The sequence below is a fragment of the Alexandromys fortis genome, unplaced genomic scaffold (assembly GCF_014885135.2).
Source record: "Alexandromys fortis isolate MF-2015 unplaced genomic scaffold, M_Fortis_MF-2015_v1.1 scaffold_168, whole genome shotgun sequence".
Taxonomy (NCBI): domain Eukaryota; kingdom Metazoa; phylum Chordata; class Mammalia; order Rodentia; family Cricetidae; genus Alexandromys; species Alexandromys fortis.
Genome location: NW_026068058.1, coordinates 3,080,219 through 3,094,715, shown reverse-complemented (window position 1 = coordinate 3,094,715; position 14,497 = coordinate 3,080,219). Strand labels below are relative to the sequence as shown.

The window sequence follows — 14,497 nt, the reverse complement described above, 5'->3', positions numbered from 1 at the left end:
CCTTGAATCTGTGCTCAAACCATGTTCTTTATGCAATCAGCTCTAGCTTCATTCTTTCCTGTCTGAAGAAACTTCTCTACCAAGTTGCTCTGCCATTCCTCTACTTGAACAGGACCCAAAGTGACACTGTCTTCCACCCTCTTTACACATGCCACACAGCTCAGTGTTTTCACTGGACCAGAGCAAGCCCTCGGTGTATCTTAGATTTCTTTTTCTTTTTTCTTTCATTGCCTCATTCAAAAAAAAAATCATGCTGATTCTTCTTTTAGCATACCCTATGGCTGTTTCCACCTTCGCCTCTGTGGTGACACACATGTAAGTCTTTTCTTCATAACTGGATTAGGCAAGATTAATGAGGCTTCATGCGAGGTGGGTACTTGAAGTCAACAATTAAACTGAAGACTATTTTAAATATAATTTAAAAAGCCATGATCAAGGTAAAAGTGCATTACGGAAATAAACATTTAGTTTAAAGAATTCGAAAATAAAATGATGTCTGGGTCAATAATACAGATTTGTGTTCTTGCCTCAGCTCCCTGTGTAGCTTGACAGGGTCCTTAATGACTGTGTAACCTCTTCTTCTTATTCTACTGCCCAGTCCATCCTACGTAACACCATCAAATGAATCTGTCTAGAATGTGTTGAGTTAATAAGTCACATACACATCCTCCTTCTGGTGTGCATGGCTTACTTCTAGCTCGGCTCTAATCATCCATGCTTACCCCATTGCAGGGCGCCCAAGATCATGTTTTTCTCCAAGGTTTGCTCCCACCAACTAACAGTCTCCAGCTTTCTCTGACCCGCCCAGGCCTTTTTTCATTCCTCCTTCTGAAGTTGTGGTCTGTCTTGAACTGTAGGCCTGCCATCTTCTTCACTCTTTGATTGCTTGACGGTTCAGCGCCATCAATCCATGGTTCTCTTCTCAGTCCACTTTCTCTAGAAATTCTTCTCTGCTACTTTCCCTTTCCCCTACAAAGGGTCCTTAGTGTTGCCACACCCTCCCACTAGAACTTCCTGTTTGCTTTTCTGTGTGCTCCTGCTGAGTGACAAAGCTGGTCCTGGGGGGGGGAGCGACGAAGCCCACACTACTCACTCTAGAAAGACATCTCATGACGGAGGACACCACCACAGTCCATCTTGGTGAACCAATGAGTGTGATTGGGGTTACTTACAGGAGTATGGGTGAGGGGTTACTTATAGGAGCAGAAATGACTCAAAGGCAGCTGCATCACCAAGGCCCACCCCAGCAGGCGTGACAGCTCACAGAATCTGAGCACCTCGAGCATGCTCCAAATCCTGCAAGCAGCTAAGGAGGTTGGAGCGTGCCTTCCAAGTGACTCAGTTGCTCTTCCAGCGAGTTTGGCTGGTTTCTACTTCTTCCAGGCAGCTGGTCTGGTCTCAGAGTCTTCTTTGCGACTCAACTTTGCTTCTCAGAGAAGTTCTCACAGCTTTAATTGCTTACTGTGTCAGGAAGGGGCCTCGGGAATCTGGGCAGTTTCAGGGACCCCCTGAAACTAATTTGAGTAGTTTAACCTTCCTGCTTTAGAAGCTTCCCTGAAGAATGAAATGTTTCAATCTAGGAGAAAATCATTAGGCAGCAGCTCCTAAGGGTGTGGTTCATCTCACAGTCCTGTTATACTTTTAGCAGCCCACATAATACTTGGCATAGCCTAAGTGTACCAGGGATACTGACATCACCTTGGCATAATTCATCAAGCACTTACTATGGAATATACACATATATATTATGGAATTAGCTTTACCTAGGCAGAGTCTTGCTCTGTAGCACAGGCTGGGCTAAAACTAGTCATTCTCCTGCCTCAGCCTCCCAAATATGGAGAGTACAAATAAGTGTCACCATGGCTGGCTTCTAGCAATCAGTTTTGAGCCGCACAGCTTCGTGTTGTATATGTAGAAGAAGAGGCAGCTGGGAACCAACCAGACCAGGGTTAGATTTCTGTCTCCATCGTTTTATAAGCAAGAGCGACCTATGCCAATCTGCTTTCCTCCTCCAAGTGACAGTTTGCTCTTCTGTAAGATGGAGATAAGGGTGCTAGCTTTACAGGGTGGTGGTGGGGATCCAAAGTGGCCACCCTCATAGGATGTGTAGCGTGCCAGCTGTCGCTGGCAGGTGTGTGGTGCACGTCAGTTCCTTTCAGCAACCTTTGGGGATGAGCAAGTGAGAAACTGCCAGATGCTTCTCTTCGGACTGTGGCAGAGATGTGTGGTGTTGCTCAGGCATCTCAACGAAGCTTCTCCATTGGCAACCAAGAAAGGAGGGCTCAGGTGATGAGCCTTTCGGTGCGGCAACTTAGTTAAGGTGGTTCCCTTTAGACAATGAGATAGGGCTGCACCACCCAGATTTCAGACCCACTAATACCCTGCTTCTTTCTCCTTGACTGGGACAGTTTCGTAATGAATGGAAGCTGTTGATGTGGTTCCGTTGAGTAATAAGGCCATTCTTCTACTCTATGAAATGGCTAGCAAGTAGATTCGTGAAATGTCTAATAACAGGCAGGTGTTTAGAATACAGAACTGTGTGACAAGCTTCTCAGAAGCGTATGCCAGCAGAGGTACTTGCGGTTAGTGGCAGACCCCTACCTCTCGCTCTGAAAAACAGAGTCCTCGGCTTGATGGCAGGCAGTCACAGAGAGAACGTGTCTGAAAAACAGTTTTTTTTTTCTTTTTTTCTGTTTTGGTTGCCTGTGTATGTAGGTGGGGTGTGTGTACACCTGTGTATGTTCTCCTACATGTTGGTGCATGCACGTGTGTATGTTCTACGTGTTGGTGTGTGCACGTGTGTATGTTCTCCTCTGTGTTGGTGCACATATGTGTGTATGTTCTCTTGCATGTTGGTGCATGCACGTGTGTATGTTCTGTGTGTTGGTGTGCGCATTGTGTATGTTCTCCTGGGTGTTGGTGCTTACATGTGTGTATGTTCTCCTGGGCATTGGTGTGTGCACGTGTGTATGTTCTCTGCATGTTGGTGCGTGCATGTGTGTGGCTGGCAGAGATTGGGCTTGGGCAGCTTTCTCTATTATTCTCCACTTTGCTTATTGAGGCAGTCTCTCTCTCTCTCTCTGATTTGGCTCACCAATTTGCCTCGTTTGACTAGCCAGCTTTCAGGGGGACCCCATGTCTCTCTGCTCATGGAGTTCTAGGATCACAAGTGGCCTATCCAGCGTTTTATGTGGGCTATGAGGCTCCAAACTCTTGTTGCCACGTGTGCAGAGCCAGAGCTTTAGCACTGAACCATCTCCTAAGCCCCATGGTTTGTTTTTTAAAAACATTTGCTTACTGTATGTGTGTGGTGTGCTGGGTGCCCATATTCTCACGCCAAGGCATGCATGTGGATGAAATAAGAGAGCATTCTGGAGTAGATTCTGCATGCTCCCTGTGTCCTGGGGATTGAATTCAAGTTGTTAGGCTTGACAGCAAGTGCCTTTATTCTTTGAAGCTTCTTTATCTCCCCCAGTTTCTTTTTTTTATTAATTTTGTTAATTTTATTTTTTTTGTGATTTCCCCCTTCCTTTTCCTCCCTCTAAGTCCTCCTACATGCCCCATTTATTCCTCCTTGCTCTCCTTCAGATTCATGGCTTTTTTTAACTAATTATTTCATACATATATAAATATATGTTTATGCATCTATATTCCTAAATATAACCTGTTCAGTATTTCCATGTTACTTGTATGTGCATTTTCATATATGTGTATATATACACACACATATATATTTCTAAATACAACCTGCTCAGTACATATAATGTTGCTTGTATATGTGTTTTTACTAATTTGTGTGCTCTTCCTTGGGGAGGACCACCTCTCCTGCTCCCAATTTTCCTCAGTCACCTACAGTTCTCTGTGTAGGGTTGCAACCTTGCAGAATTTCCTCTGTCTAGTTTGACTTGGACATTGGTGTCATCTTGTGAATCTCACGGTTTTTTTTTTTTTTCAGAATAAAAACAGATTATCTTTTTTTGTTTGTTTGTTTTACAGAAAACCTCATTTTAATTTAAAAATTTTATTTTGAGACACATCTCTTTAATTTCCTTGTACTTTCTACATAGCCAGGCAACCTTCAAACTTGCTGTGTTTCTGTTTCGGCCTCCTAGAGCTCAGGCAGATCTTGAACTTGCTCTTCTCCTGCTCCAGTCTCCTGTATAGCTGGTGCTATAGGTATCTCCTGTATGCTATAGGGGTCTCCTGGTGCTATAGGTGTCTCCTGTATGCTATAGGGGTCTCCTGGTGCTATAGGCATCTCCTGTATGCTATAGGTATCTCCTGGTGCTATAGGTGTCTCCTGGATGCTATAGGTATCTCCTGTATGCTATAGGGGTCTCCTGGTGCTATAGGCGTCTCCTGTATGCTATAGGTATCTCCTGGTGCTATAGGTGTCTCCTGGTGCTATAGGCATGCACCACCAGGCCCAGCTGACTCTTTGGTTAAGATAACACCCACCTTGTACTGATGACAAAACTTTACATAGAGTACTCATTGCATGCATTTCATAAGTACATAGCTTTATTCAATAAATTTTATATTTAATTTTGCTTTATATGTAATTTTCTTCTATATTTTTAACATTTAATTTTATTGTATGTATGTGGGTGCTGACTTACGTGTATGTCAGTGTACCACATGTGTGCTAAGTACCCAAAGAGACCAGAAGAGGACATTGGATCCCCTGGAACTGGAATTGCAGGTGGTTGTGAGGGGCCATGAGGGTGCTGGGAATTGAATGCAGGTCCTCTAGAAGAACAACTGACTCAACCACTGAGTCATCTCTCCAGCCCCTCAACTTTCCTACTTTATAAGGTTTAGATGAAGGGCCAGATCTGCACACCCATGAGTAAGTAGTACAGCCTGTGCTTGAATTTTTATCTACCAGAATTCATCTGACTTCAAGGGAGAGACTTTTAAATACTGTGAAGTGTGGTTTTCTGCATAGCGTGTTTGGTTTTCTCACAGTATATATTGTGTGAATTTAATACAGCTAGCAGGGAGGTTGCGTAAATCTCCAAATAGCGCAGGAAATAGACTATTCTTAGCTAGCAACTGATATCATCAATACCTACCCTTACCAATGAATAACAAATGAAATGGGTTCTTATGGTAGAGATCCATTCTTTTCTCTTTCCTGTGGCATTTATTTATCACCTATTCTATGACACGGAGTCATCTCATAAGGACATTCTTTTGTGATGTTTTTATAGAGGGAGATAATATAGATAGAAAAAGCCCAGAATGCGTAAGTCTGACAGGTCAATACCCTGCCCTGCTGTTCACTGTGAAGGCTTTTGAACGTTGTACAAGCTGGTGCTCAGGTGTGTGAAGGTATGGGTGGAAATTAATGAAGTCATAATCTAAATCAGTAGTTCCTCTCATTCCCTGTGAGTGGCGGGCAAAATTTGTGGGGATGAGTGTCTGCTTTTGATTGACAGATCGTTTCTGCATACATGTAACTGGATGGCGTGCAGTCATGTTTAGAGTAGGACTGAACTATCGAGAACTATTCTCTCCTAATACACGCCCTTTTATTTTCACTGGTCACAGAGGCAGGGGCCCATTAACCTGTTTGAAGATCCTCGAACGACTTATGGTTTCCAGGCCAGCTATCATCATCAGCAAAGACCTCTTTACCCAGTCTGGGATGAGACCGCCACTCAGGAAGTTCCGACCGGCCTTGAACACTGTGGCTCAGGTAGGAACCTAAACAAAAGCTGGGAATGTGGAGAGAGTTGAAGGGCAAGGGAAATCTGCTGAGGGCTACTTCTCTGAAACAACACCTCCACGGCTTCCCTGGGTACAGATGCTATTGTTCTCCCGTGGAAAGCCCCATGTCTTCTCGATAACTTTGCACTACTTCATTGTCCAGCAGGAAGGTGAAACTACCAACCGGCCCAAGAGGGGTTGCTTTTGGTCTGTTTTGTAAATAGTTTCGTGCCTTCCGTGGACTTTCCTGTTGCTTCTCCGTTCCGGGTGGTTGTTGACAAACACATTTTGCCATCCTAAAGGATGAACTGGAAAGACAGAAGGTGGCGGATCAGCCTTCCTTCAGGCTGACACATCTCTTGTATCTTCATTGCTCTCATTCTCCGCTGGCATCTGCAGTCTCTTTTCTCCAGCCTTTTCCTGCTTGCCAACCATCTCTGCCAGCACTTTCCCCAGTCCCCCTTCCCAGTTTGCTAGCTACAGGGTGGCCCTCTCCTAAGGTGGAGTGAGACTCCCCAGGACCTGTCTGTAGCAAGTCTACCTGTTTGCCCCAGGACCAACCAAAGCAGCCTGAGCTGTTTGTTGCCTGTGCACCTCTGTTTTCAGGGCTTACTTCCATTTCTTTTCAACTCTATTAGTCTTTGCTTACTTATTAGCATTTGAAGAAAATAATAAGTGTAAAACTTGAATTCGACGGTTTGAAATTTCATTATCTTTGAAACCATGTTATAATGACATATATAAAATATAATATGCATATGTATACATATTATTCCATATATATATTATTAATCCATATAATTGTTCTAAATCTGTCAGAATTTTATTCCAAAGCTGTCAGATTTTATTTTATTTTTTTGGTCAGGATAAATTCCTAGCATAAGAAATGTCATGTGCCTGCATATTGAAATACGTATTTCTCAGGAATTAGACAAGTAAAGCTGTGAGACCGGGGGTAATTTCTGAAACTAAGTAGAATTCTTTGTTGTGGTGGTTGTTTACTCTCCTCCTGACTTATGGTAAGTGACTTGTAAAACAGTGGGAAAACAAAACGAACATCTGCTTTGTTGCCCATGCTTCATCCTGCAGCAGAAATGAACAGTGAGACACAGAGAACTGTGCTTGTTCCAGGCCGGGGCTTCCTGTGGTGGGCGGGGCTGCTGTGGTGGGCGGGGCTGCTGTGGTGGGCGGGGCTGTTGTGGTGGGCTGGGCGGGGTGTGCTGTGATGAGCAGGGCTGCTGTGGTGGGCAGGGCAGTATGGGAGGTTCTTCCTAGCTCCCTGGCTCATCTCTAGGATAAAATGGCTTCAATATTTGTTGACTCCGTGAATGGTGATAATTACAGTAGTCTGTGACTCGCCTCAGGGCTGCGGATGCAATCACGTCTATGCTATCATCTTCTTGTTGCTATCTCAGTCCCTTCAAGCCTTAAAAGCATAAACACAAACCTCTCAGCTGCCCATCCTGTTCCACCAAGAGGCTGGGAAGATTCTGCACCTGTGCAAAGGTTAGATTCAAGACTTCAGATGTAAGGACGTCAAGTTCCAAACAAGTTGGGCAGTGGTAGGAGCAGTTGGGGGCAGAAGCAGGCAAATCCCCAGGTTTGAGGTCAACCTGGTCTATATAGTAATTTCCAGGACAGCCAGGGTTACACAGAGAAACTCTGTTTCAAAGAACAAAACAAAAAAATCCAAACAAATTAGATTTCAACTATATAAGCAGAAGACCCACACAGTCATGCCTGAGTTTGTATAATTCTTGAGTATCATTAATGCCACACGATTTAGGGTTTTTACCTAATTGCAACTGTGATTTGCTACTTGCCTTAAACTTTTGCTCTGACGGTACTTGTGCTTGCTACAAGTTGACTCTTACTTGTAGCTGAGGCTCTCTGCACACTCATCCATAACCCCAAAATGAGAATGTCTATGCTTCCCAAAAGACAGACATAGTTTTCCTCTTTCTGAATTGAGGAGCACACAATTGGCCAGAGGGGGTGGTATCTTATTGTCCTTCTACTTCGGGGCCAGCGAGACAATTTCTGTGAAATATATGATTAACAAATCAGTCTATTCTTAGCTTTAAAATGCAAAGAATTGTTAGCGATGTGCTACAGTGTTTGTGCCTTAGCTGACGGCTGCAAGACAGAAGCTGGGGTTCCTTTGGCTTGTGGCTTTGGAATGGGATGGGAGGACTGGAGGGATAATAACTACTCTCAGGATGGCCTGACATGCCCTTCCACTGCAGCTTGGAGTGATAGGCTATCCATGAGGTCTGACTCCCTACCAGTTGGTGGCAATCTATTTGCAACTATAGGCAGTACCTCCCACTTCCTCAGGCTCCCTCTGATGGAAAGCTCTGGGAAGAACCTTGCGCCTTCCTTGTCTGCCTTTTGCCTTGTGAGCTGTCCAGATGAAGGAGCAGCAGCGGGAATTCTCTCTGGTCTGTGGCCCAGTTCTCCTTGGTGATGGGCTGTCCTTTGGAAGGCTATTGTGGGGTAATAAAGATGGGAGATGAAGACGTGTGAACGAATGAGTTCTCCAGCTGTGGCACTTCTTCCCCCCCCCCCCGGTGGAGATATGCTGAATAAAAAGAAAGGGAGAAAAATACTCTAGGTTTTTTTTTCCTTCATCTTCTTTCATCCATCCTATTTATAACTTCAGCTTCCTTCCCCTCCTCCGACTCATAGCTACTTCCCACTCCTGCTCTGCCTCACGTCTGTACTCTCAGAAGGGATGAATGGACTTCTTTTCCAAGGTTTACACATCTGTCAGTGACTGGGATACTGACAGGAGGGGCCGGTCGTGCACACCCCAGGCTCCCTCATAGTGTCCTTCACCCAAGTGTTCTTTCCCTTCGTTCATGAAGGGGCAGAGGCCAAGGAGGAGGAGGAGAGGAATGGAAGGAAGGAAGGCAAGAGAGAAGAAAGCTGAACTAAGGCTTGGGTAGGGAAAGCCTCACCAATAAGGGGAAGGGAGACTCAGCAGCTAGGAAAGCTAGGAACAGGTAAAAAGGGGTCTGACAGAAAATAGAGAGGACGGGTAAAGGGTGAAGAAGGTGAAAGATGACTGAGGGGGGAGCAGAGAAGTGGGGAGCCCAGAAGATGACAAGGGAAGAAGGGGAGGAAAGAGAGTGTGAAAGGGAGAGAGAAAAATGATTCTGAGGACATTCGCGACACAGCTAAAAAGGGAAGTCGCATTTGCATGCAATTGCCCGTGCAGCTGTACGCTGCTTCACAATGATCTTGCAGTCATCATTTTCTTTCATTTTTACCTCCTCCTCCCTCTGCCACGGCCCCCTCCTCGCTATCAGCCTGGAGCCATTATGGAGAGCCAATGGGGGCCGAGGGCTGGTGTTCTGCATGAATGAATGGCCCTTTCTGTTTCAGCTTCTCGTCATCCCTCTGTCAGGGAACCGTGTGAATCAATGGAGCTCCTTAACAAGCTAGGGCTGTACTGTCTGTTACTGTTTATAGTCTGCCTGGAGTGCAGCCCACTGACCCGGCCTCTTTTCTCTTCCCTTCCTCTGTTCTGTCCCTCCGTTTCAGCACCTCCCTCTCCAGCATCATAAGAATCATTGTGTACGTCAGGCCCCTGCTCCCTGTCTCTAAGAACTCAATAACACGTTGCTGTCATGAGCCCTTAGGGCTAGTTCCTGCCCACATCCCTGTTGAGAAGTGACTGGGTAGATACAATCCATTCTCAGATGAGAAGATAAGCCTGGAAGTGGAGCCAAGCCCTGACCGGAGTCAGGCAATGCTTGTTTCTATTGGGAACCAGAAATCAGAGACCGCACTCCACGCTGAGACAACAGGACCAGAGTTCGTCCATAGCTGCCAGCTGTCCATATGTGACTTTAGCTTCTCAGTTAGAGTCATCATGAGTGACCAAAGCATGTATCAGAAAACATGGTACTCTAGCCTCCTTACAGTTTGGCATCATATTTTTTTTTCATTTCAGGAATTATTTTTCAAATACAGAGATGGTTTTAGTCTTGGATCAGTGTAATTTATAAGAGTAGCATTTTGATCAATGTACATCATGTCAAATCCTTGCTTCAGCTGGGAGGCAGTGCACAGCCACAGAGGCTAGAAAAGAACAGGTTTCATTCTCCTCTCCATGGTCCTTGATTTGAACTACCAGGCGCTGCTTTTTCCCTTCTATAATGTAGTTTGGCATATTGTGTTTGCTGAGTTCAGTAAAACCTTCATCTACCCTCATGCACAGAATCCTGCCTCTTTTCATCTGTCTTGAGAAAGAATGAAGAGATGGACCAAGAGTAAGGAAGAATAAAGGACCTGGGATCCTCTCTCTCTCTCTCTCTCTCTCTCTCTCTCTCTCTCTGTCTCTCTCTGTCTCTCTCTCTCTCTCTCTCTCTCTCTCTNTCTCTCTCTCTCTCTGTCTCTCTCTGTCTCTCTCTCTCTCTCTCTCTCTCTCTCTGTCTACCTACTTATTATTATTATTATTATTATTATTATTATTATTAATTTTGAGAGGGTCTCTCTCTGTGTAGGAGCCCAGGCTCGTAAAGGAGATCGCTTAGGTTTATGGTAGGTCTTCCTCACTGTGTGACCTCCGGCAACTTGATTTTGATTCTCCAGTTTCCTCATATGCCAGGGAGATTCTCAAAGTATGTTCCACAGGTAGTGGCAGAAGCAAAAGAGGAGCAGGAGGCACAGGATAAAGAAGAAGGAGAAGAAAAAGAAGAAAAAAAAAGAAAGAGAAGAAGAGGAGGAGGATCTTAGATATATAAAATTTAACTCTTGCTTTAGACTCACAAACTTGAATCTCCAGAATCTGCTAAATCATAGGCTTTAAGGTTCTACTCCAGGGTTAGGGCTGAGAAATGTTTGTTTCTAATACTCTTCTAGGAGCTGCCCCGGTTACTGCTGCTGGAACTCCAGAGCTCACACTCTGAGAACCACGCAGTTCACATCTATGAAACTTGAAGCATGTCAGCATACAGTAAACATGATGTGCATGTCTGCTATTGTAAACCATTGCCTTCAAGTGCCTTTTGACTCATTGTCCCGTAAAGTATGTTTTGGAAATCAAAAAGTGCTTAAAGGTTGAGTCAGAAAGTGACCCACTGTTTGGCTGAACTCATTTGACTGCCAGGGGCACTTGGTGGGTCTCAAGAAGACAGATGTGGAAAGAGAAGGCAGAGTCCTTGCCTGCAAGTAACTTCTTTTTTTAATTGCATGTGTAGGGTACTTTTTTTTTTTTTTGGTAATAAGGTAAATGGCTTCTATATGAAATAGCACACTTACATATGACACAGGCTTGGGAATATCAGGGAGTGACTTTAGATTTCACTATTTAAAATTTCTGAAACAAATTTACTAATCAGATGGTGGAGTTGAGGAATGTCTTCCCCAAATAAACTTTAGAAGTTCATGTGGGAGACATGTTGAGAGGCCAGGTTCACGGTCTCTCTTGGGGCTCTGTCATCTGGCCCAGCGGCTGGGAGGGATCAAACCTGGGCAGTGTTTGGAAAGCTCCATCGACAGCCAGGTGGGATGTCTCAGCAGGAAAAGCAGAGCCTCCAGTTTGGCTTTCAAGTGTTGAGAGTGTTGAAGAAACGCCAGCCAGCAGGACTTCAATGGAGACTCACCTTGCCCCGGAATGTTTATGTTCCTTGCAGGTTTCCCCTTTCAACTGACTGCCTGGGATGTAGGATGGCTGCATGGCTGGTTTAAGAACCAGCAGTTTCAGCTCCAGCTGCAGCGCGGATCTGTTCTGTCTTTCTTCAGGACACAGTTTTCTTTTTCTAGAGCACTTTTTTTTAGGTTCTTTGTTCTTCCAGACAATTCTGAGCCTGTGAACCTGTGAGTATCCTGGATGTTGTAACATTGCATATTACTATATTGGACTAGTCTGTCCCAGACAGAGTCTGGATTGTTCATGTCAGAAAAGACTTAGGGAAGCCTAGGGTGAGGCAAACCGGGTGAGGCAAACCAGGAACCCTCCACTGGTCCCCATCCTCAACATTTTATTGAATTTTCTTGATTTCCCAACTCAATGTGGAACCGTCTAAACTTTCAAAAGGTAGTTCCTTGCAACTGGTTTGTTTATTATTACTATTACTGTTGTTATTATTGTTGTTGTTAATATTATTTTAAAATATGTATTCTCTTATTTTTGAGACACAGTCTCTAAGTAGCCTGGCCTGGCCTGATGTAAGCCAACACCAGAGAATCCTCTTCTTCTCAGCAAATAACGCCTGACCGCTGAGGGAGATGGACAGCTTGTGTTTCTCTGGATCTGGTCTGGCCTGTGCTGTCTGGGACGGAGCTAGCTATGGTCCTGTCACAACTTTCGTCTTCCACAGAAGATCACGCTTGGGGCCTCGCTGCGTGATTAGGTAGCCCAGAGGGTGGAGCCCAGGGAACCTTAAGGCTCAACAGTCTTGTCACTTGTCACAGACCCTATCTCATCACATCTCTGAGAGGTTTTAAGGACGTGCTGGAAAGGAAGAGGAAGTAGGTGAGCCTAGCCCCAATCCTCTTACTACCACCATCTCTTCCACACTTGCCGCCATCTTTTGCTTTTTCTAGTGAGGTATCTGTGTGCCTGAGCCTTCTCTCTGCAAGTGAAGGTGGTCCTTTGACCAGCTGTGGGTGCCTGCTGCTGCCATGTTGACCTCGCTCTGCTTCCTATCTTAGCCTCTCCACCTTCTGCTTCTTCAACATTTTGATTGACATTCAGATTCCTTAACCGTTTGGTGTAAGGGTTTGAATCTCAATGCAACTGTGTTGTTCAGGCAGAGGGCTTGGCCTGGTCTGGTAGAAAGAGCAAGGATACAACGTCATGTCCTGGAGTTTTTGATGAGTTCCTTGGGTGTCCAATTTTTAACAGATGGGTCTTTTATTTTGAGGTCTCCTGCTGGTTTCCACAGTACAAGACATAAAAGGTCATGGCTTATAGCCAATAATTGGAACCCTTGCCATCCAGCGTAGTCTGAGTGTAAATTTAAAGGAGCCAGAGAAAGGAGGTGTCTGACGCTGACCTAATGAGTCTGACTACTCTCTCACTGCCCCAGGCACACCCTACCCTTGAGCTCCCTCCTTCTCCTTCTCTCTCCCCCATCTCTCCTTCTCTTCCTCTCCTCAGCATCATATATCACATGTTTACATCTACCAACATTACCCTTCTCTGTAATTTCACCAGCAGAAAGAGAGGGACACCCGGGAAGAAGAATGCAGACCCAGAGCAGTTAGGGGTTGGTGCTTATGCTCACTGGAATGATGCAAGGGGAAAAGGGGGGGGGGGGGGGCTGGCTCTGTGTGCGTGTGTGTGTGTGTGTGTGTGTGTGTGTGTGTGTGTGTGAATCCCTTTTACAGATGCTGGGAGAGGAAGGAGACCCAGGTGTAGAAAGAGCTCCACTCATCTTGGCAAGGCTAGGAGGGTGACAATTCGCGCACAAGCCTGCTTTGGCCTGACCACCTGATGGATAAATTCCTTGTTTCTCAAAAAAAAAAAAAAAAAAAAAAAAAGTCAAGGAAGTGACAGCATAGCACTGGAACTCCCAGTGGACTCTGGAGGGGGAAAGTTCTCTTAACTTTTTCAAACCGCAAAATGTTTAGTCCGAGTTGGGAAAAGGTCCCCGGGGCACCGAGTTCTTATTGGATTTTAGCAGTTTGACCCCTCTTTTGGAACAGGGGCGGGGGGCGGGGGGGGGGCCCTGCAGGCTGGCGTCGCCTCCTCGTCTCCTCTCTGCTCCCGCGGGCCGGGCCGAGCTGCTAGCGGGCTCTGCGGATCTCTGTGAATGGAAGTGGTCGGGTGGGCGGATGATGTGAGAAGGCTGGAGCTGAGCTGAGCCGAGAGGGGGTGTGAGAGCCGAGGGGGTGGGGACGGCCAGGCAGGGACAGCCTGTGGTGCTCACGTCTGGCCGGGAGAGACTCTCTGCCTCCAGATGTTCAGTGTGTTTATAGCTGCCAGAGCAAGAGACCAGCTCCCTCGTTAAGAAGTTGCTTTCCTGAGCTGCAGCTTCTGCAGCTGGAGGCTGCGCCCTCCCTTCCCCCAGGCTGGTCCCTCACCCCGACCCCGCCTTCCTCCTCTGCAATCCTCCCAAAATACACGAGCACACAAAAAGAAAAACACCAGCAGATTTTTTATTTCAGAGAGTAAACACTTGGGCCGTGGGGGTCTGGAGGTTATGGGAAAAGAGGAAACCATCCAGCTAATCAGGCAGCACACACTTCCCCCGCTGAAATAAAACAGAAATCTTTGCTCCGCAGGGCTGCCGGGTTAACCCCGGCCCTGCCAGCTAGGCAGGGTCCCAGTCACCCATCCCAACGTGGGGCGCCCTGGCCTAGGCTTGGCAGCTGCAAAGCTGAATCTGGAAGGGGGAGAGGCGTGGACTGCCTGGCCTGCCTGCTGTCCCTTTGGTTTGTGGTGGCACATCTGTTTAAGAAATAAACGGTTGGAGCAGATGAGATTTTGGACTTAGATTTAGTTTGCAAGAGGCTAGTGGGAGTTTGAGATAGGTGGGCGAGCCAGCAGGTCACCCCTCCCTGCTCAGTCCTTGCAGTTTGCAAAGAAACAGAGCCTAACTTCCAGGGCCCAGCTCTTTAGACCTGCAATCCACAGACAAACCACGGAACCTTTGGGAACTTCAATTTCCTAATTTCTAATATCAGAGTGCCAACCTCACAAAATTACTGTGAGACAGGAAACAAACAAGCAGATTGAATGTGGAAATGACCAAGGACCAGGCATGGATTCAGAGAGAAAACCAATTCAAGATTTTTCAGACTTCTGTAAATGCAAGGCCATCCAGCCATC

General features: G+C 46.0%; 1 protein-coding gene across 4 annotated transcripts in view; it reads left to right on the top strand.

The window, feature by feature from the left end:
* Positions 1–14,497, top strand: part of Ets1 (ETS proto-oncogene 1, transcription factor) — a 122,789-nt gene that overhangs the window by 21,780 nt on the left and 86,512 nt on the right. For all 4 annotated transcript variants that reach the window (XM_050120033.1, XM_050120034.1, XM_050120031.1 and 1 more), the window contains one exon: positions 5,554–5,701. In XM_050120033.1, the coding sequence (XP_049975990.1) occupies positions 5,554–5,701 (148 nt within the window). The remainder of the gene's footprint in view (positions 1–5,553; positions 5,702–14,497) is intronic.